The following is a 15,403-nucleotide window of genomic DNA, read 5'->3' as shown; positions in this document are numbered from 1 at the left end:
CTGTGCACCTTGACCTTGCCCAAAAGAAAAAAGTACCTGATGGTCCTAATTTTGAGCTAAACCACTTATGTTGGGGAGGCGTCAATCAACATAAGAAGAGCCATCTACATTGATCTTTACCCATCCCGCTTGAGGAGGTTCCCAGCAAATCACGCGTTGTGTTGTTGGAGGTCTTGATGTTAGGGGTGGAGGAATAAACTTGAGCGATGTTCTTCGTATGTACTGAGTAGCATCCTATAGTGAGAATGGTTGGGAACTACCAATGCAAGAAGTATAGATGTTCCAAAGTGCCCAAAGAGAAATGAGAATTTGACAATCGTGATCATTTTGTTGTGTACGTGAATAGACTTTGACCAACATATGTCTTAACTATATGTGCATGGTGTGAGATCCCTAAAAATCCTAACCTAATAACCCGGCATTTCAGGTCCGTGTACCCGAAGTTCAGGAAGAGGTCAACTCTTGACCATCCGAGTTGAGCCCAAAAGTTCAGAAATTGATCCTATGGACTTGAATGACAGTGATGAAGACCCAGGCACTTTGTTTGACTTCACCAGGAGAGAGAAAATTACTCCTTAAGGCATTAAAGTGACATTTTGGTGTGCCCAGAAACCTATGCAAGAGGACTTCACATCTCAAATAAAATATACCATTGAGTTGGTAATTGTGTAAGGTACCTACCCTCCGAAGCTCATCGCGATCGGCCTTCGGATGAAGAAGATATGGGGGCGGTCGGATGGAGGCGGTCAGATAAATTATCTGACCGGTCCTTTTTCAGTGAAGGGCAAAATGGTCATTTCACCTCTTAAAAGCTTTTTAACTTTCCCAATTGAACCAAATTCGGGATTTTGGTTTTCTAAAGGGAGAGAGCTCGTGGGAGAGGAGAGAGAAGAGGAGAAGAAGCTTGGGGAGGAAGAGTTTGTGTAGTTCGACGGTGCGGAATCGCGATTTGGAGGTATGATCGCGTAGAGAGGTAAGTCTGCTTCAACATACCTAATTTTGGCCCAATTTCATGAGGTTTTTGATGGGTAATTTCATTTAAATGTGATATTGGAGGGCTTAGGTTGAGGAAATAATTTCCGACTCCGTAGAAAGATTCCACGGTGTTGCGCACGTCTACTTTGAGCCTCGTGCGAAACCGAGCATTTTCGACCGAGTTGACTCGGTGAGTTGCCCGCCGAGTTAACCGGGTCAATTTGGGACTGAGTTGACCCGCCTTGTTTGACTGGAATTAAGACCCGGTTAACCCACATTTGATCTGTGTTCAAATTGAATCCCGAATTAAATCTAATTTAGCTTGTTTATTTGCTAGGTTAATTGGGTCTTGGGCATTCGTTAATTTTGTGAAATTGTGGGACTTTGCACGTGAATTCTCGATTAACAGGTGAGGATAACATCACATATATTATGTAATTTCATTGTGTGTTTGGACTGTGAAAAATGTAATGTTGCATGATAATTGTCATTACCTTCTATAATCTCGATAATCCTGCATGTCATACTGTACTCATGACTAATTGATTAAATGTAAATTGTATGTGATTATGTGATTGGTTACTTCACTTGATTGAGGCATATAAATGTATGTGACTGTGAAATGGGGTTTACCTATCTTGGTATTCCTAGCTTGGGTTATCAGCGGCTGTGGTATGGGACACTGTCCTCTGATGTCCAGAGCACTTTTCATAGTCGGTGTGGTTGTCTAGATGCATGTGGTTAAGAATCCTGTGAGTGCTACTACCCTTTCGGCAGGGGTATTGAAGCCGAGTGACCCGTGATATCAGTGGATGGGGTTCTGTGTGCATCAAACAGACCCACGGTATCATGTAGTGGTATAGTGACATGTGTTAGAACGGACCTCGTGATCGCCCAAAAGACGGCGGTTAGGCGGCGTGAGGGGACATGACGGCATCCACCCTAGCATATGTAGATTACTACAGGGTTAAGGAATGGGATCCAATAGATGCCTCCCGTTGAGGATTCCATTCATAGGTGAGAACGATACTGGACCAAAAGGGCGCTTAGGCATGAGGAAAGGTATCCGGATCACATGTAGCACGAGACATAGTGACTTTGCATTGGGCTAGAGTAAATCCTTGACACGCGCCAGTTCTCAGGCCAATGGTGATGGGAGAGAGTGTTGACCTAATCCCCAGCCATGGTTGATGTGACAGGACCCAATTACCGCGGTGAACCCAATAGACATCTCTTGTTGAGGGTGAGTGATGAGACTACCCAGAGGAGGCTGGTGTGTTATCTTAAAGCGTGTCTACTGTAGAGACTGCATGGTAAGAGTTATAATCATATCTTCATGTTCATTCTTTTATTCATCGACTGTATATGTTGATATGTGTGTGTGTACATGATGAATGCATGATGTATGATATGTTAGACTCACTGGAGTTCGTGGAACTCATCCTCTATGAATATTGTCTTTTCTTTAGACTCTGTTGCAGGTTGTGACGACTCATATTACTTGGAGAGTCTGCTGGCGAGCGAGAATACGAAGATGCATGATGGGATGTGTACTTGTGCAGATTATGCTTTTGGAGTCCAACCATTCTGAGGCTTGGAGTTTCTTTTACTTGGGTTGGGTTTAGGTTGTTTTCTCCTTTTCCGTTGTTAGAACGCCGTTTGATTTTTAGACTTCCGCAGTGATTACCTTTTATTCGCTTTCTTTTGTATTCTTGCTCTTGGATTATGCTATATAATATTATTGTTATGATTGGCCGCGACCTGAGATCCTGCGGAGAGTATCGCCCCACGGGGGGGGGGGGGGGGGGGGGGGGGGGGGGGGGGGGGGGGGGGTGGGGGGTTTTCCTTTTGGTTCGGGGGGGGCCCCGGGGCGCGGGCGGCGGGGGGCCGGGGGGGGGGCCCGGGGGGTCGTGCGCTTACTTTTTGGCTGGCCCTCGCTCAAAGCAATAAAATCTGCAGTGGGCAATTTATCATGGAGGGCTTTCCAAAGGAAATGAAGTGTGCACAGAGAGAGAGAGGAAGATGCCAAAACTTTAGCCAATTAAAGCCATTCATTGGTAGATGGGTATGTATAGGAGTGACAGCGAGATTATAGGCCGAGCTAACTGTGAGAATCCTTGTAGATGTGAGTTTCCAAATGTGTCTATCTTCACATGAGTGAGCGATATCCAAGGGTCACCAATTGAGTACTTCCTCACAATCCCATTCGTATGAATTATGGTTTATTAATTCAGCTACATGAATAGAGGAATGACCAGCTGGGTAACATCCAAGATCCAAAGGTTGGTCGGTGACCCAATTGAGTGTTCATTGGCTGGCTTGCCTGTCATTTTCCGATTCAAAGATGTAGGGGAAGTTGTGGCCTAGAGAAAAGAGCTATAGCGAAAATATTTATTCTTTATAATGCGACCCCATAAAGTATCATCTGGAGAGACAAGTTCCCATGCCTTCTGAGACAAAAGAGCAAGGTTATAGAATTCAAACTTTTTGAGATTAAAGTCTCGTTGTCTAACAGGCCGAATCATCATTTTCCGGGAGAGTGTATGAATATGGATATTGTCTCCACTAGACCAATAAAAGTCCCTAACTAATTTTTCTAAAGTTTGAATACATGAGGCAGGAAATTTGATACAAGACATAAGCATAGCTCATAGCTGTCACGATGGATTGGATAGGTTGGACATATAATGTTCATTTTACGATTAAGAAGTGAAAAGATAATATAATATAACCTTCTATAAAAATCATATGTAATAGAAATTTTACCTTTATATTCTTGTCGTTTTGTATTTTAAGAAGTCCGATCTTACTGAGATGAATAACGAACATCAACATTATTTTGAGATTTTGAAGAATACAAAGATGTCACGAATCACAAAGCTTACTGATAGGAATGTTCTTATGAGAGTACACATCCTAGTCCCCCCCCTGTGTCAATCAATTAAGAATTAACCCTCCAATTGTCATTCTTATTGATTGACACAGGGAGGGGGGGTCGATCTCAAACCTGTTTAGTAGCCATGCATCCAACAGGAGAGCAAAAAATGCTTTAAGAATCCTTACTGAGTAACCTGCATCTCAGAAGCCAAGATAGTCCAAATTTGTACCACCCAAATGTAAAAGACCTAAATATTCCCAGAAAAGTGTAAAAGATGTTAAGAAAGTAGAGTTGCTGCCCCTATCAAATGTCACTCCAATATTTATGTCTTTATCATCAATACTCCAACAATACAACACCATGAAACCATAACAAATCTTAAAATTCTACAGCTACGACTGAGTATGATGTTTGCAGAAATCTAAGACCTCCAAATTCTCGCAAAACTTGTGAATACGATCCATCACACGGAACATCGACAAAAGATGCCAGGAAGGACCCGATCCTTCATTCTGGATCAGGAGAACCACCAGGAACCAGCTGCATAGGACCAAAAAGTTTTAGTATTCTTCTACCCAAAAAAAAAAAAAAAAGGTATTCTTTAAAAGACATGTTTTTAACGCATTGAACTCTGGTAAATAGCATCAAATTATAACAAGAAAGAAAGATAGAAGAACACACACAGAGATGTCGCACATTGGAATAATCCCAGGCAGATTACATTTGAAACTCAAAAAGTCTCAAGCATGCAATTCATGCACGATCCGAAGAAAGTGATACACAATCAAATCATAGACAAGATCATCATTTTTAACTTACAATAGCAATGTTGTTTCCATTGAGCAAAATCTGATCAAGCTTTGTTATCCTTCGCCCTTCAGCTGTGATCTCACTGGAACAGGATTAAATACATGAAGATAAGCAAAACTTGTGAAAAACGAAGAGAAGCCTCCAACATTAGCAGATTTGATTAAACAATAATAAAAAAATTTAAAAAAAAAAAAAAAAAAAAAAAAAAGATAGGAAATGGTAAAAGTTTTGATAAAGCTACAGTAGAAATTCCCACGTACTAACCAAGTTCTCTGATTACAACTCCTGAGGGGCAAGTGAATGAATTTTTTCAGAGCAGGGGACAGACAAAACAAGAGGAAGACAAATCCCCAACACCCCCCCCCCACCCCCAAAAAACAAAAATCCCAAAAAGAAAAGGAAAAAAAAAAAGGGGTGAACAATGAGTCATTTCACATGGGTAAAATAACTAAAGGAATACACCAATCTTATAAACTGGGTTCATCTAAAGATTGCCAAGGCAACTGATTCACCTTGTTAGGAATCCTTCAACCTGTATCACAGTCTGCAGAAGCACTCGCTGATAAGTAAGATCTATATCTAATCTTCTTCTACTAACAAAATATGCCGATTCAAACTCCAAAGTGGTAATATGGTAGAAGTGCAGTTCAAATTAACAAAATCATCATTTTTACTTCTCGTTACTTCATTATGACAGTTGAACATCATGGAACAAATAACTCATCTGCTGGCTACATGTTTCATCAAAATATATACTAGAAGCATCTCCAAGATTTTCCAAAGCATGCACATGAAAGAACATAATATTATTAATATGTGGTTCACAATCACAGCAAGAACAGTAGATGAGCTTGAAGACTCAACTACAGAGGCCTGCATTAAAGACATGAAAGTGGAAAACATTGATGCGTGTTGGAAGATGAGAAGAAGTGCAAGGATACTCTACAAAAACCCACTGTCATGATGTTATTCACTCATTCATGAAGTAGAGTTCGTGCCACCACATCAGTTCTTTGAAGTAAAAATCTCTAAGGCTGAGAATTGTTCCTACAATTTGAAGGTCAAAGCTGCTGCCTGACTGACAAACAGGAACTTCACAGATATAAAAAGAAGACACAAAGAGGGATAGAAATTACCAACTAATGACCACATTTAGAAATAAAACTGGTTGCCGGAGCCTGACAGAACAGAATGGAAGAAGAAAGCAAAAGAGAAAAGATAAGGAAGAAGGATATGGCTTGACTTCACCACCAAAGGTAAGGCATCACCCACCACCCATTCCCCCAACCAACCAAGGCTTCACCACTTTGGGTTGCACTTGTTTCACCATAAGAGCTGCTGCTCCATTAAATAAGACAGCAGATACTACATAGCATTGTTCAAGATGTCGTCTATTTCTGTAACTTCAACATCTCCAAGATAAAACAGGAGGCAAAATGAAATCTGAACAGATCCCCTTGAAATTTTGCTCATTTCATTTTGGACATTCACTTATTGCACTCTAGAAAAATGTACTGTTTCATCAAAAATTTGGTTATTACGGTCATCCTGTTCGCTATTAGACTTATTGCAGTCGTGAAATGACCAAGCAAAACTCATGGGAAAAATAAGAATTTTAGAACGTCACTCATATTGGTCTGACCAAAACAGCAAAGCAAAACAAGTTTCCTAACCTAGCTCAAAAGACAAATAGTGGGAGGGTGCTAGCCTCTCTCTATTTATAAAAGCAATTGCTATATTCAAAATAGGAAACTCCATGTAGTGAAATATTCTTCACAACAAAGTAACAAGAAGATAGGATGTATAGAAAGTACTAATGTAATTAGAAACAACTCATAAGATAGACACTGGCTAACCTAGCCTCCACAAAATATTCCAGAAAATAACTCCTAGCTGCATCCTTGCCTCCACATGATATGTAATTAGTACTTGTTATGGCCTACAGAACTCAGGTCAAAAATCAGTTAGCCTTATTCTTTTTCCTCCTATGGTAGCCTTGTACAGCCATCAGGAATTAAAGAGACAAGTTGGAAAAGCAAAAAATGTTAAGCTATTAATCCTGTGGCCTAGGTAAGGGTTACATACAGAAGGACTCGTCAAAAATCATAAAAGCGTTGTAAAAACAGAAATTGTAATTGGAACTTCTTGAGAGAGTCGATTGTGGTAGAATGGTTTAATTGATCAAAGTGATCCCAAGCCCCTTTATTTATAATGAAGTGGAAAGCACAATATTACATAAACACCCTTACTTGGACAGTAAGAAATAACAATCTAAATAACCAAAACCCGCTAATAGAATCGAATCAATCTCTCCCTCAAGTTGAGGCATAGATGTTAGTCATGCCCAACTTGCCTACAATAGGGAGGAAATCTCCTTCCTTGAAACCCTTGGTGAAAATATCAGCCACTTGCTCTCTAGATCTCACAAAAGGCATACAAATTAGCCCTTGTTCTAGCTTCGCTTTGACAAAAAAATCTGTCAATCTTAATGTGCTTGGTTCGACCATGTTGCACAAGATTATTGACAATATCAATTGCAGCCTTGTTGTCACAATATAGCATCACAGGGCTTGGGATTTGAACTCCAACGTCGTCTAGCAGACTTTCAGCTACAGTAGCTCATAGACTCCATGAGCCATAGCTCTATATTCAGCTTCTATATTGGATAAGGCTACCAAATTATGTTTCTTATTCCTCCAAGTAACTAGGTTACCTCCAACAAAGGTACAATAACCTAAAATAGACTTCCTGTTAGAAGACCCAACCCAATCTGCTTTAGTATATGCTTCTACCTTTAGATTATCTGTGGGTGACAAAAGTATCACTTTTCCAAGAATTCCCTTTAAACACTACAATATTCTGGTAACGGCCTTCATATGAGTTGAATATGGATTATGCATGAACTGCCTCACCAGCCCCACAGCATATGCAATGTCAAGCCTGGTGTGGGACAAGTAGATAAGCTTTCCTACCAACCTTTGAAGTCCTACCAAGCCAAGAATACTAAAATAAACACGGTGACTCACACGCCACCGGTACTGATAAACCAGAATCCAGCACCATGCTAAAGGAGGAAGTTCACTAATCCAAAATCTTCCTTTGTCTACCAGTTCTCCCTATTTCTCCTTGAGTTTAGCTCCAGCCTCAATAGGGGTGTCAATTGCTTTATACCCCAAGATTCCCACTTCAGATAATAAATCTAGAACATACTTCTACTGAGATAGGTATATAACCATCTTTGACCAGGCCACCTCAATACCTAGGAAGTACTGTAGCTTTCCTAGATCTTTAATTTCAAACTCTTTGCCAAAAAAGTCCTTCAACCTCTGTATTTCCTCACCATCATTCCCTGTGATGATAATATCATTCACATAAACAATGAGAAGGGTGATGTTGGCACTTGACTTCTTGACAAACAATGTATGATTAGCATTACTTTGTTGGTACCCAATTGAAGTCACTACCTTTTGGAGGCATCCAAACCAACATCTAAGAGATTAATTCAATCCATAAATTGACCTCTTCAACCGACAAACTTTCTCTCCAATTCTATTATCAGAGAAGCCATGTGGGACCTCCATATAAACTTCTTCCTCCAACTCCCCATATAAAAAGGCATTTTTCACATCTAGTTGGTGCAAGTTCTAATCTTTGTTCACAGCTATAGAACTCTAACAGTATTCAGTTTTGCCACAGGAGCAAAAGCCTCCTGATAATCTATCTCATAGGTCTGGGTAAACCCCTTTGTAACTAGTCTAGCCTTCAACCTATTGACTGATCCATCCATATCCTATTTAACCACAAACACCCACTTGCAGCCCATGGATTTTTTTTCTTGAAGGAAACGTAACCAACTCCCAAGTATCATTTTTCTTCATTGCCTGCATTTCTCTACCATAGCTACCTCCCACCTTTAATTAGCATAGGCTTCCTACCAACTCTTAGAATAGAAACAGATGATAAAGAGAATACGAAAGCACGATAGGAGTCAGACAAAACATCATAGAAACATACTTAGCTATAGGATGCTGAGTACAATATTTAACTCCTTTCTAATAGCAATAGGAAAATAAAAAACAGATAAATCAAGAAGAACAATAGAATCTGATTCTGGAGTAAAAGACTAGAGTGACATTATGCTAACTTTCTCTACCTGCTTGAGACGATTGTAGTTCTTCCTCTGATATGTTTGAACCTCCTTCATAGCAATGATATTGGTCAATAGATTCATAACAATTATAATAGAATAGGCTATCTTTAATAGATGTCTGTTCTTTCTTTTAGGAACCCCATTCTGGACAGGTTCAGGTGGTGGTGACGATATTCTGTAGTCTTCTACAGTTTCTGCAACTCCTACTACTGGTCCTTCCACTACCCATATCAACTCTTATCTTATTACATCAAGTAAAACTTTTACAAGCTTCCATGTTTCTTTGGTTTCTGCTCCTCATATTATTGATACAAGAGCCACAAATCATATGACATGCTCATCCTCTTTTTCCTTACATTATTCTCCAACTTTAGGAAAAGATAAAGTTTGAATTGTTGATGGCTCTCATTCTTACATTGCTGGAAAAGAGACCATTAAGCATTTTCCACTTTTTCTAAAGGTTTGCATGTTCCTTCGTTCTCTACTAACTTGCTTTGACTTGAATTGTAAAGTTACTTTTTTCCCATCCTACTTTGTCTTCTAGGATCTGGTAACGGAGAAGAAGATTGGACGTGGTAAACTAGACAATGGACTGTATTTGCTAGAGCCGATTGGAAGATCTACTTCTAATTTGGCTGCATCTTCTCATCAAGTCCATTTGGTTAGTTAGACCTTTGTCAGTGGCATCATAGGCTAGGTCACCCCCTCATGGAACTCTTAAGAAAGTAGAATGGCTTAATTGATCAAAGTGATCCCAAGCCCCTTCATTTATAATGAAGTGGCAAGCACAATATTACATAAACAACCTTATTTGGGCAGCAAGAAATAACAATTTAAATAAACCAAAACCCACTAATAGAATCAAACCAACCAACAGAACTCCTTACAAACTGGTAGTATAGATATCAAAACATGGCATAGGAACCATTAACAATTAGCCAAATATATCAACGCCTATTCAGAGACCATGCAGTTGTAGAATATTGAGGTTCAGTGACTTCAGCCTACATGTCTACTCTGCAGACAGATAATCCACAATTAGACACTGCTGAGATTCTAGTTATGGAGCTGTCTAATAACTATGGTGACTCTTGACTTGGTGTGGCTTATTAACTATCATGATATTAAGCCATGTAACTAAGTAGAGTATCAGTAGACATCACAGTTGAGCCCAACTTTGTTCCGAAAGGTGATGCATATCGAGCACCAAATTAGGCTATTTTGCCACCGAATAAACCTATGGTTGAGATATAGGTATTGGGCCTTTGTTCCTAAGGTTTAGGTAGTAATAAGCCTATTTTGTGAGTACTGGGCCTTCGTTCCTAAGGTTTAGGTAGTAATAGGCTATTTTGTCAGTACTAAGCTCAAGCACGAGAATAGCTTTATCTTAGTTTATTTTTAGTCTTCTGTTTTGTTTTGCCTTTATTTTTTTTCCATCTCTTCCAGCCGAACCATGGTTTTGATCATTAACTAACATACTATGTTGGGTTATTTTTAAGTTAGGGCATATAAATTATTTTAGTCTTTAATAGCTTTTTGTATTTAGTCAGCCAGAAATTAGGAACCCCAAATCCAGCACAAGATAGTGTCATTTTAGTTTTCCTTATTAATTTAGGACTTTGTGAGTATCTAATTAAAGCCTATTTAACACTCCCCAAACAACCACCCTTCCCCGCCCCTGCCCCAAAAAAAGGGGAAAAAATATGGAACTCATAGTTAGAAAACCAGGTTTTTGACACTTGTGATAATGGCAGAAACCAGCAACTTGTAAAACAAAATTCAATTATCAAATTCTAATTTTACACTTCCACTATGGAGTATTATTAAATAGAGGCATAGTGACCTTCTGATCATAGGAATGCATAAAGGAACATAACTTAGCGTCCTTCGATAATCAAAAGTGGATGCAGATTCCTAGTTATAATCTGATTAAACCCTGTGCCATGTTAAGCAATCACCTGCAACATACTAGATGGTAGTTAAGTTGGGATAGGGCTGAGTTGTTGTTCTATTACCCTGGTTACAGGATACTTCACATAATAACCGTGACTCCATGAACTACATTGTCTCCTTTCTTCTCTTTCCCTATTCATTCTTCTGTACTCAGATATTGATCTCACACGTAAAGCTAAGATCAAAGATGACTTAGCCCCATTAAACTCACAAATCAGAGAATTAGAAACAAGGATGGCAATTAGTAGCTTAAGATCATTCACACTTATGAAAGTGTGCTGATGGCTGGAACGTCAGTTATGAAGGTGACCAGTTCAAAAGGCAGGCTCTAGTAGGTAGAACCCTCAGAACAGCAGACCTGGTTGATTGAGAAGGTTGCTAAAAACACACTCAGCAGTTGAACGATTGCAGCTTCACTTAGCAGCAGCAGATGCTGGTCTTCAGCTCAGATTAGATTCAAACAAGAAAAGAATAGTAGAAACAAGAAAATAGAAAGTGAAGGGAGGATAAAGGTGGTTCAGCTCTCTCAACCCTAAATACATTAAATTTCTAGGAGGGCTCAGAACAGCCTTACGTATTTATGAGCTCTCTTGCTTGATCAACGAGTTATACAAGAATAGAAAGTACTAATATCTAAATATATAAAAAAAAAATTTGGATGATTAAATAATTCATTACCAAAGAGAATAAAAATTACAAGAGCACAAGGGACAGAACCCAGATAAGCAAGAAAAAGAGGCCTCAAGCCCTCAACTAACAAGCAACCTAAGAGGCAATGTGCCTAGCAAATACCTTAGAGCAACAATTATAGCACACTAGATATGCAAGCAAAGTGGCCCAAAGCCACACTAAGAAGAAAACTAAGTTGACATCGAGCCAAGCAACTATTTAAGGGCAACAATAATAGCAAACTGGTTACACAGCACAAGAGGTCCAAGGAAGTGGACCGAAGGGCCCCCAGCTAATCCAGCGCTGACTCCCTCTCGATCGAAAGTAAGAGAAGCCATCCTAGAAACATAGCACATGGACCAACGCAGCAGCATCACATTTGCAAGGGAAGGTAGCAACACAAGAAAGAGATAAAGAATGAAGAACAAAATAGACTCCAAAATAATTGGAGAGATCAAAATCGATACAAAGCCAGAGAATCCATCAATGGCTAAACCCTCAACAAATTGGAGCTAATCCCAGAAACAGGAAGGGAAGAGAAGGAGAAGCAAAGAGAGAAAAGGGCTGGAATCAACACGAGAGACGATAAGAAGAGAATATATCAGGGTTGGAAAAGTTCGGAGAGTTCAACAATGATGGCCCTCATGGCTTCCCCCAAAGCTAGAGAGACCATCAAAGGCTAGTACCCTCGACGAACATAATGAAACCATGATACAGGAAGGTGAGAGGGCCAGAGAAGGAGAAACATCTATAGATTAGATATGCTAAATAGCTTGATTCTCAGCTCTAACAGATTCTAAATAAAATCTAATAAGTCTTCAATCCCCCAAGGCAGATGTCAGTGGACCCCATAAATCGTCAAGAAGCACTCCCGTAACAAGACAAAAACTACCCATGATACTGTTCATGTAGACCGTGTTTTGGACCTTCTAAAATCCAGGTAACTGCTTGGCCCTCTAGCTCAGCTGCTCAAGGGGTTGGTTCAAAAGTGAACCAACACTATTCTTCTTTACTCCTCTTAGTGTATCTCTAGGCAAACAACTTGTTGCTTACATGAACATGTTCTAAAAATTGTCATAGACACAATCATCAATAAAGCCCTTTGAAGTAATGCATCATGCATTTGTTCAGATTCCTAGTTTCACAATTTTTATAATTCAAACAACACCAGGATATGGTGAGAAAAACACAAAGAGAACATTTGAATGTAATAGCCTCTTGTTTGTATTACTCCTTGAATGTGCATACATGTAAGCCTAGGGAGCATATCACCAACAGCGATAATATGCTAAAGCCTTCCTGCCCTATATAAGGCACCGAGGAGAGATGCCATTTTCTAAGATTACTAAATGAATTACTAAACGATTTTCATATGGATAACCCAGCACCATAGGAAAAAAGGGGCTCAATTCCCAGGTGCATAAATATGTGTGTGCACTACCTGATACGCTGGATGGATGGATCTATCAAACTTCCTACCATTTGGAGCAGATCATATCCATAATGCTGCCACCAGAGGAAGAGTCAAAGTGCTCTCTATTCACCACAAGCCCTGCAATTACCACCTTTTTAATGTTCCTTGAGCTAATTAGCCATAACATGAAAAACCAAAAGCATGAAACCAGTCAAACCACACAATCCAAAACTTGAAACCACAGGGGCTGAAGAGAGTATGAGACGGTTTCTGAACCTTTATAACACATGCAGCAAACATTCTGGAGTTTAAAATCCTTTTGTATCACATGACTTGTTATCAAGAATACCATCCTAGAAAAATGCATACCAAATTGCTTTCCATTAAGTAGAAGAGTTGAGCCCTCAAAAGAGTTTCAATTTAACATTTGATGGAAGCAATTTCTTAACTATAGAAAATCCAGATGTTATATTCTGCTTTTCTACTATAAATCTCACTATAGTGAACAAAATCATCAGTTGCAAGGGTTATGATGTCTGAATGAGCTAGCTGGTGTAGGACATAACTACATACCAAATATAGACCATGGAAGACAATGTAGCTGCAAGAGACATGTTGCATTGCCTGGACAGGAGAAGTATAAAACACATACGTTTCAAACAGAAATTCTCATAAGGAAAACTTGGATGGAGAGACTAAGAAACAATGCTTGACTAGAAGGACTATGTAAACAAAACAGCACCGCCAAGACTACTGTGGCAAATCTACATCGATCTAAAATCTTCAATCATTCCAAGGTCAAACCCAGTGGTAATGTTAATATTGGAATGCCTACAGTTGGTTGCCTATGATTCAAAACACCACTCAATGAAATTCCTCCCTTACAATACGAATCACACAGTGCTACCTAAGTTCAAAAACAAAATTTCCAATGATAAAGGAGGTTAAAAAAAAAACTAAAAGTTCATTTGGTTGCAAAGGAATGTGAATATTTTGTTGTAAAGTGAAATTTGTTTCCCCAAGAGAAACAATATAGGTGTTTTGTTGCTGGGTATTATTTTCCCCAAGTATATAATATTCACATCTCAAATGAGAATGTAACTTTTAGTTACTTATCAACAACACAAGTAAATTAAAAACCTAGGAAATCACAACTCTCGACTCTCCATCCTCAGTGAGAGGGCTGGCAGCGAAAAGCAAGCCTATTGGTGCCTCCGCCTAGCACCTTGCAAGGCCGAAATTAAAGATGTTAAGGGACGAGACCATCCATACATTCATGTGGGATGGGTAGATGAACATGCAGGTTTGCAATACAGTCTTTGATATGTACATAGAGTGTGGGTCTATTGACAAAGCATATGATGTTTACAATGCAATATGCTGTCATAGGAGTCTTGTGTCATGGAATACCATAATCATGGTGACTTACTATATAATAGGTTGACTTATAATTTTTTTTAAAAATTACATCAGTCTTACAGCCAGCCAAACAACTTGGTACAATTAAATTCACTTTACTCCATTTATAAACCAAGCCACATTTTGGCCGGGGAAAAAAGGAAGAAAAGAAAAGAAAAATGTCACATAAAAGGGGGGGGAAAATAGAATCCCCTTCATTTCACTTCACTTAACTTCCTTTCCCTTCCCTTCCCTTTCCCATTCCCCTTCAACCAAAAATTCTTAACTGGATTTAAGAAGAGAGAAAATGTGAAACCACGGAAAAAGCTCAAGCAGATATCCTCCCATAAAATCACAACGCAGTCCAATACATGCTTTAACACGATAATACTGAGAAGAGCTCCAAATATACGGAATCTTTAACAAATGAAACGTAGAGCACATCCAAACCGAAATTATAACAAACAATTCTGCATTCACCTTGGTTCCATTATACGGAGAAGGAAAATAAAGGAGAAGATTAGGTACTTACTATTCAGTAACGTCTTCAAGAACCATGTTAACATAAACATCAAAACCCTTTAGGGTTCCAACTAGCTCCTTATCACCCTTCATAATCACCCATATTTTGGACCCAATGCATCGATCAATTAACTCTGAAACCCCAGTCCATATATTAAATTCCCTTTATAAAACAAAATAAACAACGCTAGTATGTAAAACCTAATTGACTCGGCAATCAAGAGTAGAAAAAAGAGTGAAACGAAATCGACGAGATTGACAGGTACGCACCTGATGGGAGGAGTTGAGATGGATTGTTCGACATTGCTTGTCTTTTTTCCCCGTAACTCCAAAGCTGGTTTTGCACGCAAATAACAAAGGTGCTAACCGAAAACAAAGGTGGTGTAATAATGGTAAGGATATTCAAAAAAGGGTGTCCATGAACCAGAACCGCCAAAACCCCTTCAAATGGTATATCTCGTCTTCCACCTCTGCTTTGATGTATTTGGATCGTTTTTTCTTTTTCTTCTTTTCCGGCTAAAATATGCATTTGGATCGGGTTTCTTATCCGTAAAATATGTATCTGGATCGATTTTATCGGTATTTATGTATATATATCGTATTGGCTGATGTCTGTATTGTATTCTTACTATTC

The 15,403-nt window shown here is 39.2% G+C and overlaps 1 protein-coding gene across 1 annotated transcript; it reads right to left on the bottom strand.

The window, feature by feature from the left end:
* Nucleotides 1-3,758: 3,758 nt before the first annotated feature.
* Nucleotides 3,759-15,288, bottom strand: LOC149009817 (sm-like protein LSM5). Its single transcript, XM_089164197.1, has 4 exons — nt 15,040-15,288; nt 14,780-14,903; nt 4,673-4,745; nt 3,759-4,393 (listed from the first exon to the last, which is right to left on the bottom strand). Exons 1-4 carry the CDS (start codon nt 15,071-15,073, stop codon nt 4,361-4,363), a joined length of 264 nt encoding a protein of 87 aa, XP_089020323.1. The 5' UTR covers nt 15,074-15,288; the 3' UTR covers nt 3,759-4,360.
* Between the last annotated feature and the right edge of the window lie 115 nt (nt 15,289-15,403).

This window comes from Hakea prostrata, chromosome 7 (assembly GCF_041222555.1).
Source record: "Hakea prostrata isolate BN-2017 chromosome 7, UWA_Hpros_2, whole genome shotgun sequence".
Taxonomy (NCBI): Eukaryota; Viridiplantae; Streptophyta; class Magnoliopsida; order Proteales; family Proteaceae; genus Hakea; species Hakea prostrata.
The sequence above is the reverse complement of the archived record's forward strand: the minus strand, read 5'-3'. Positions and strand labels throughout refer to the sequence as shown.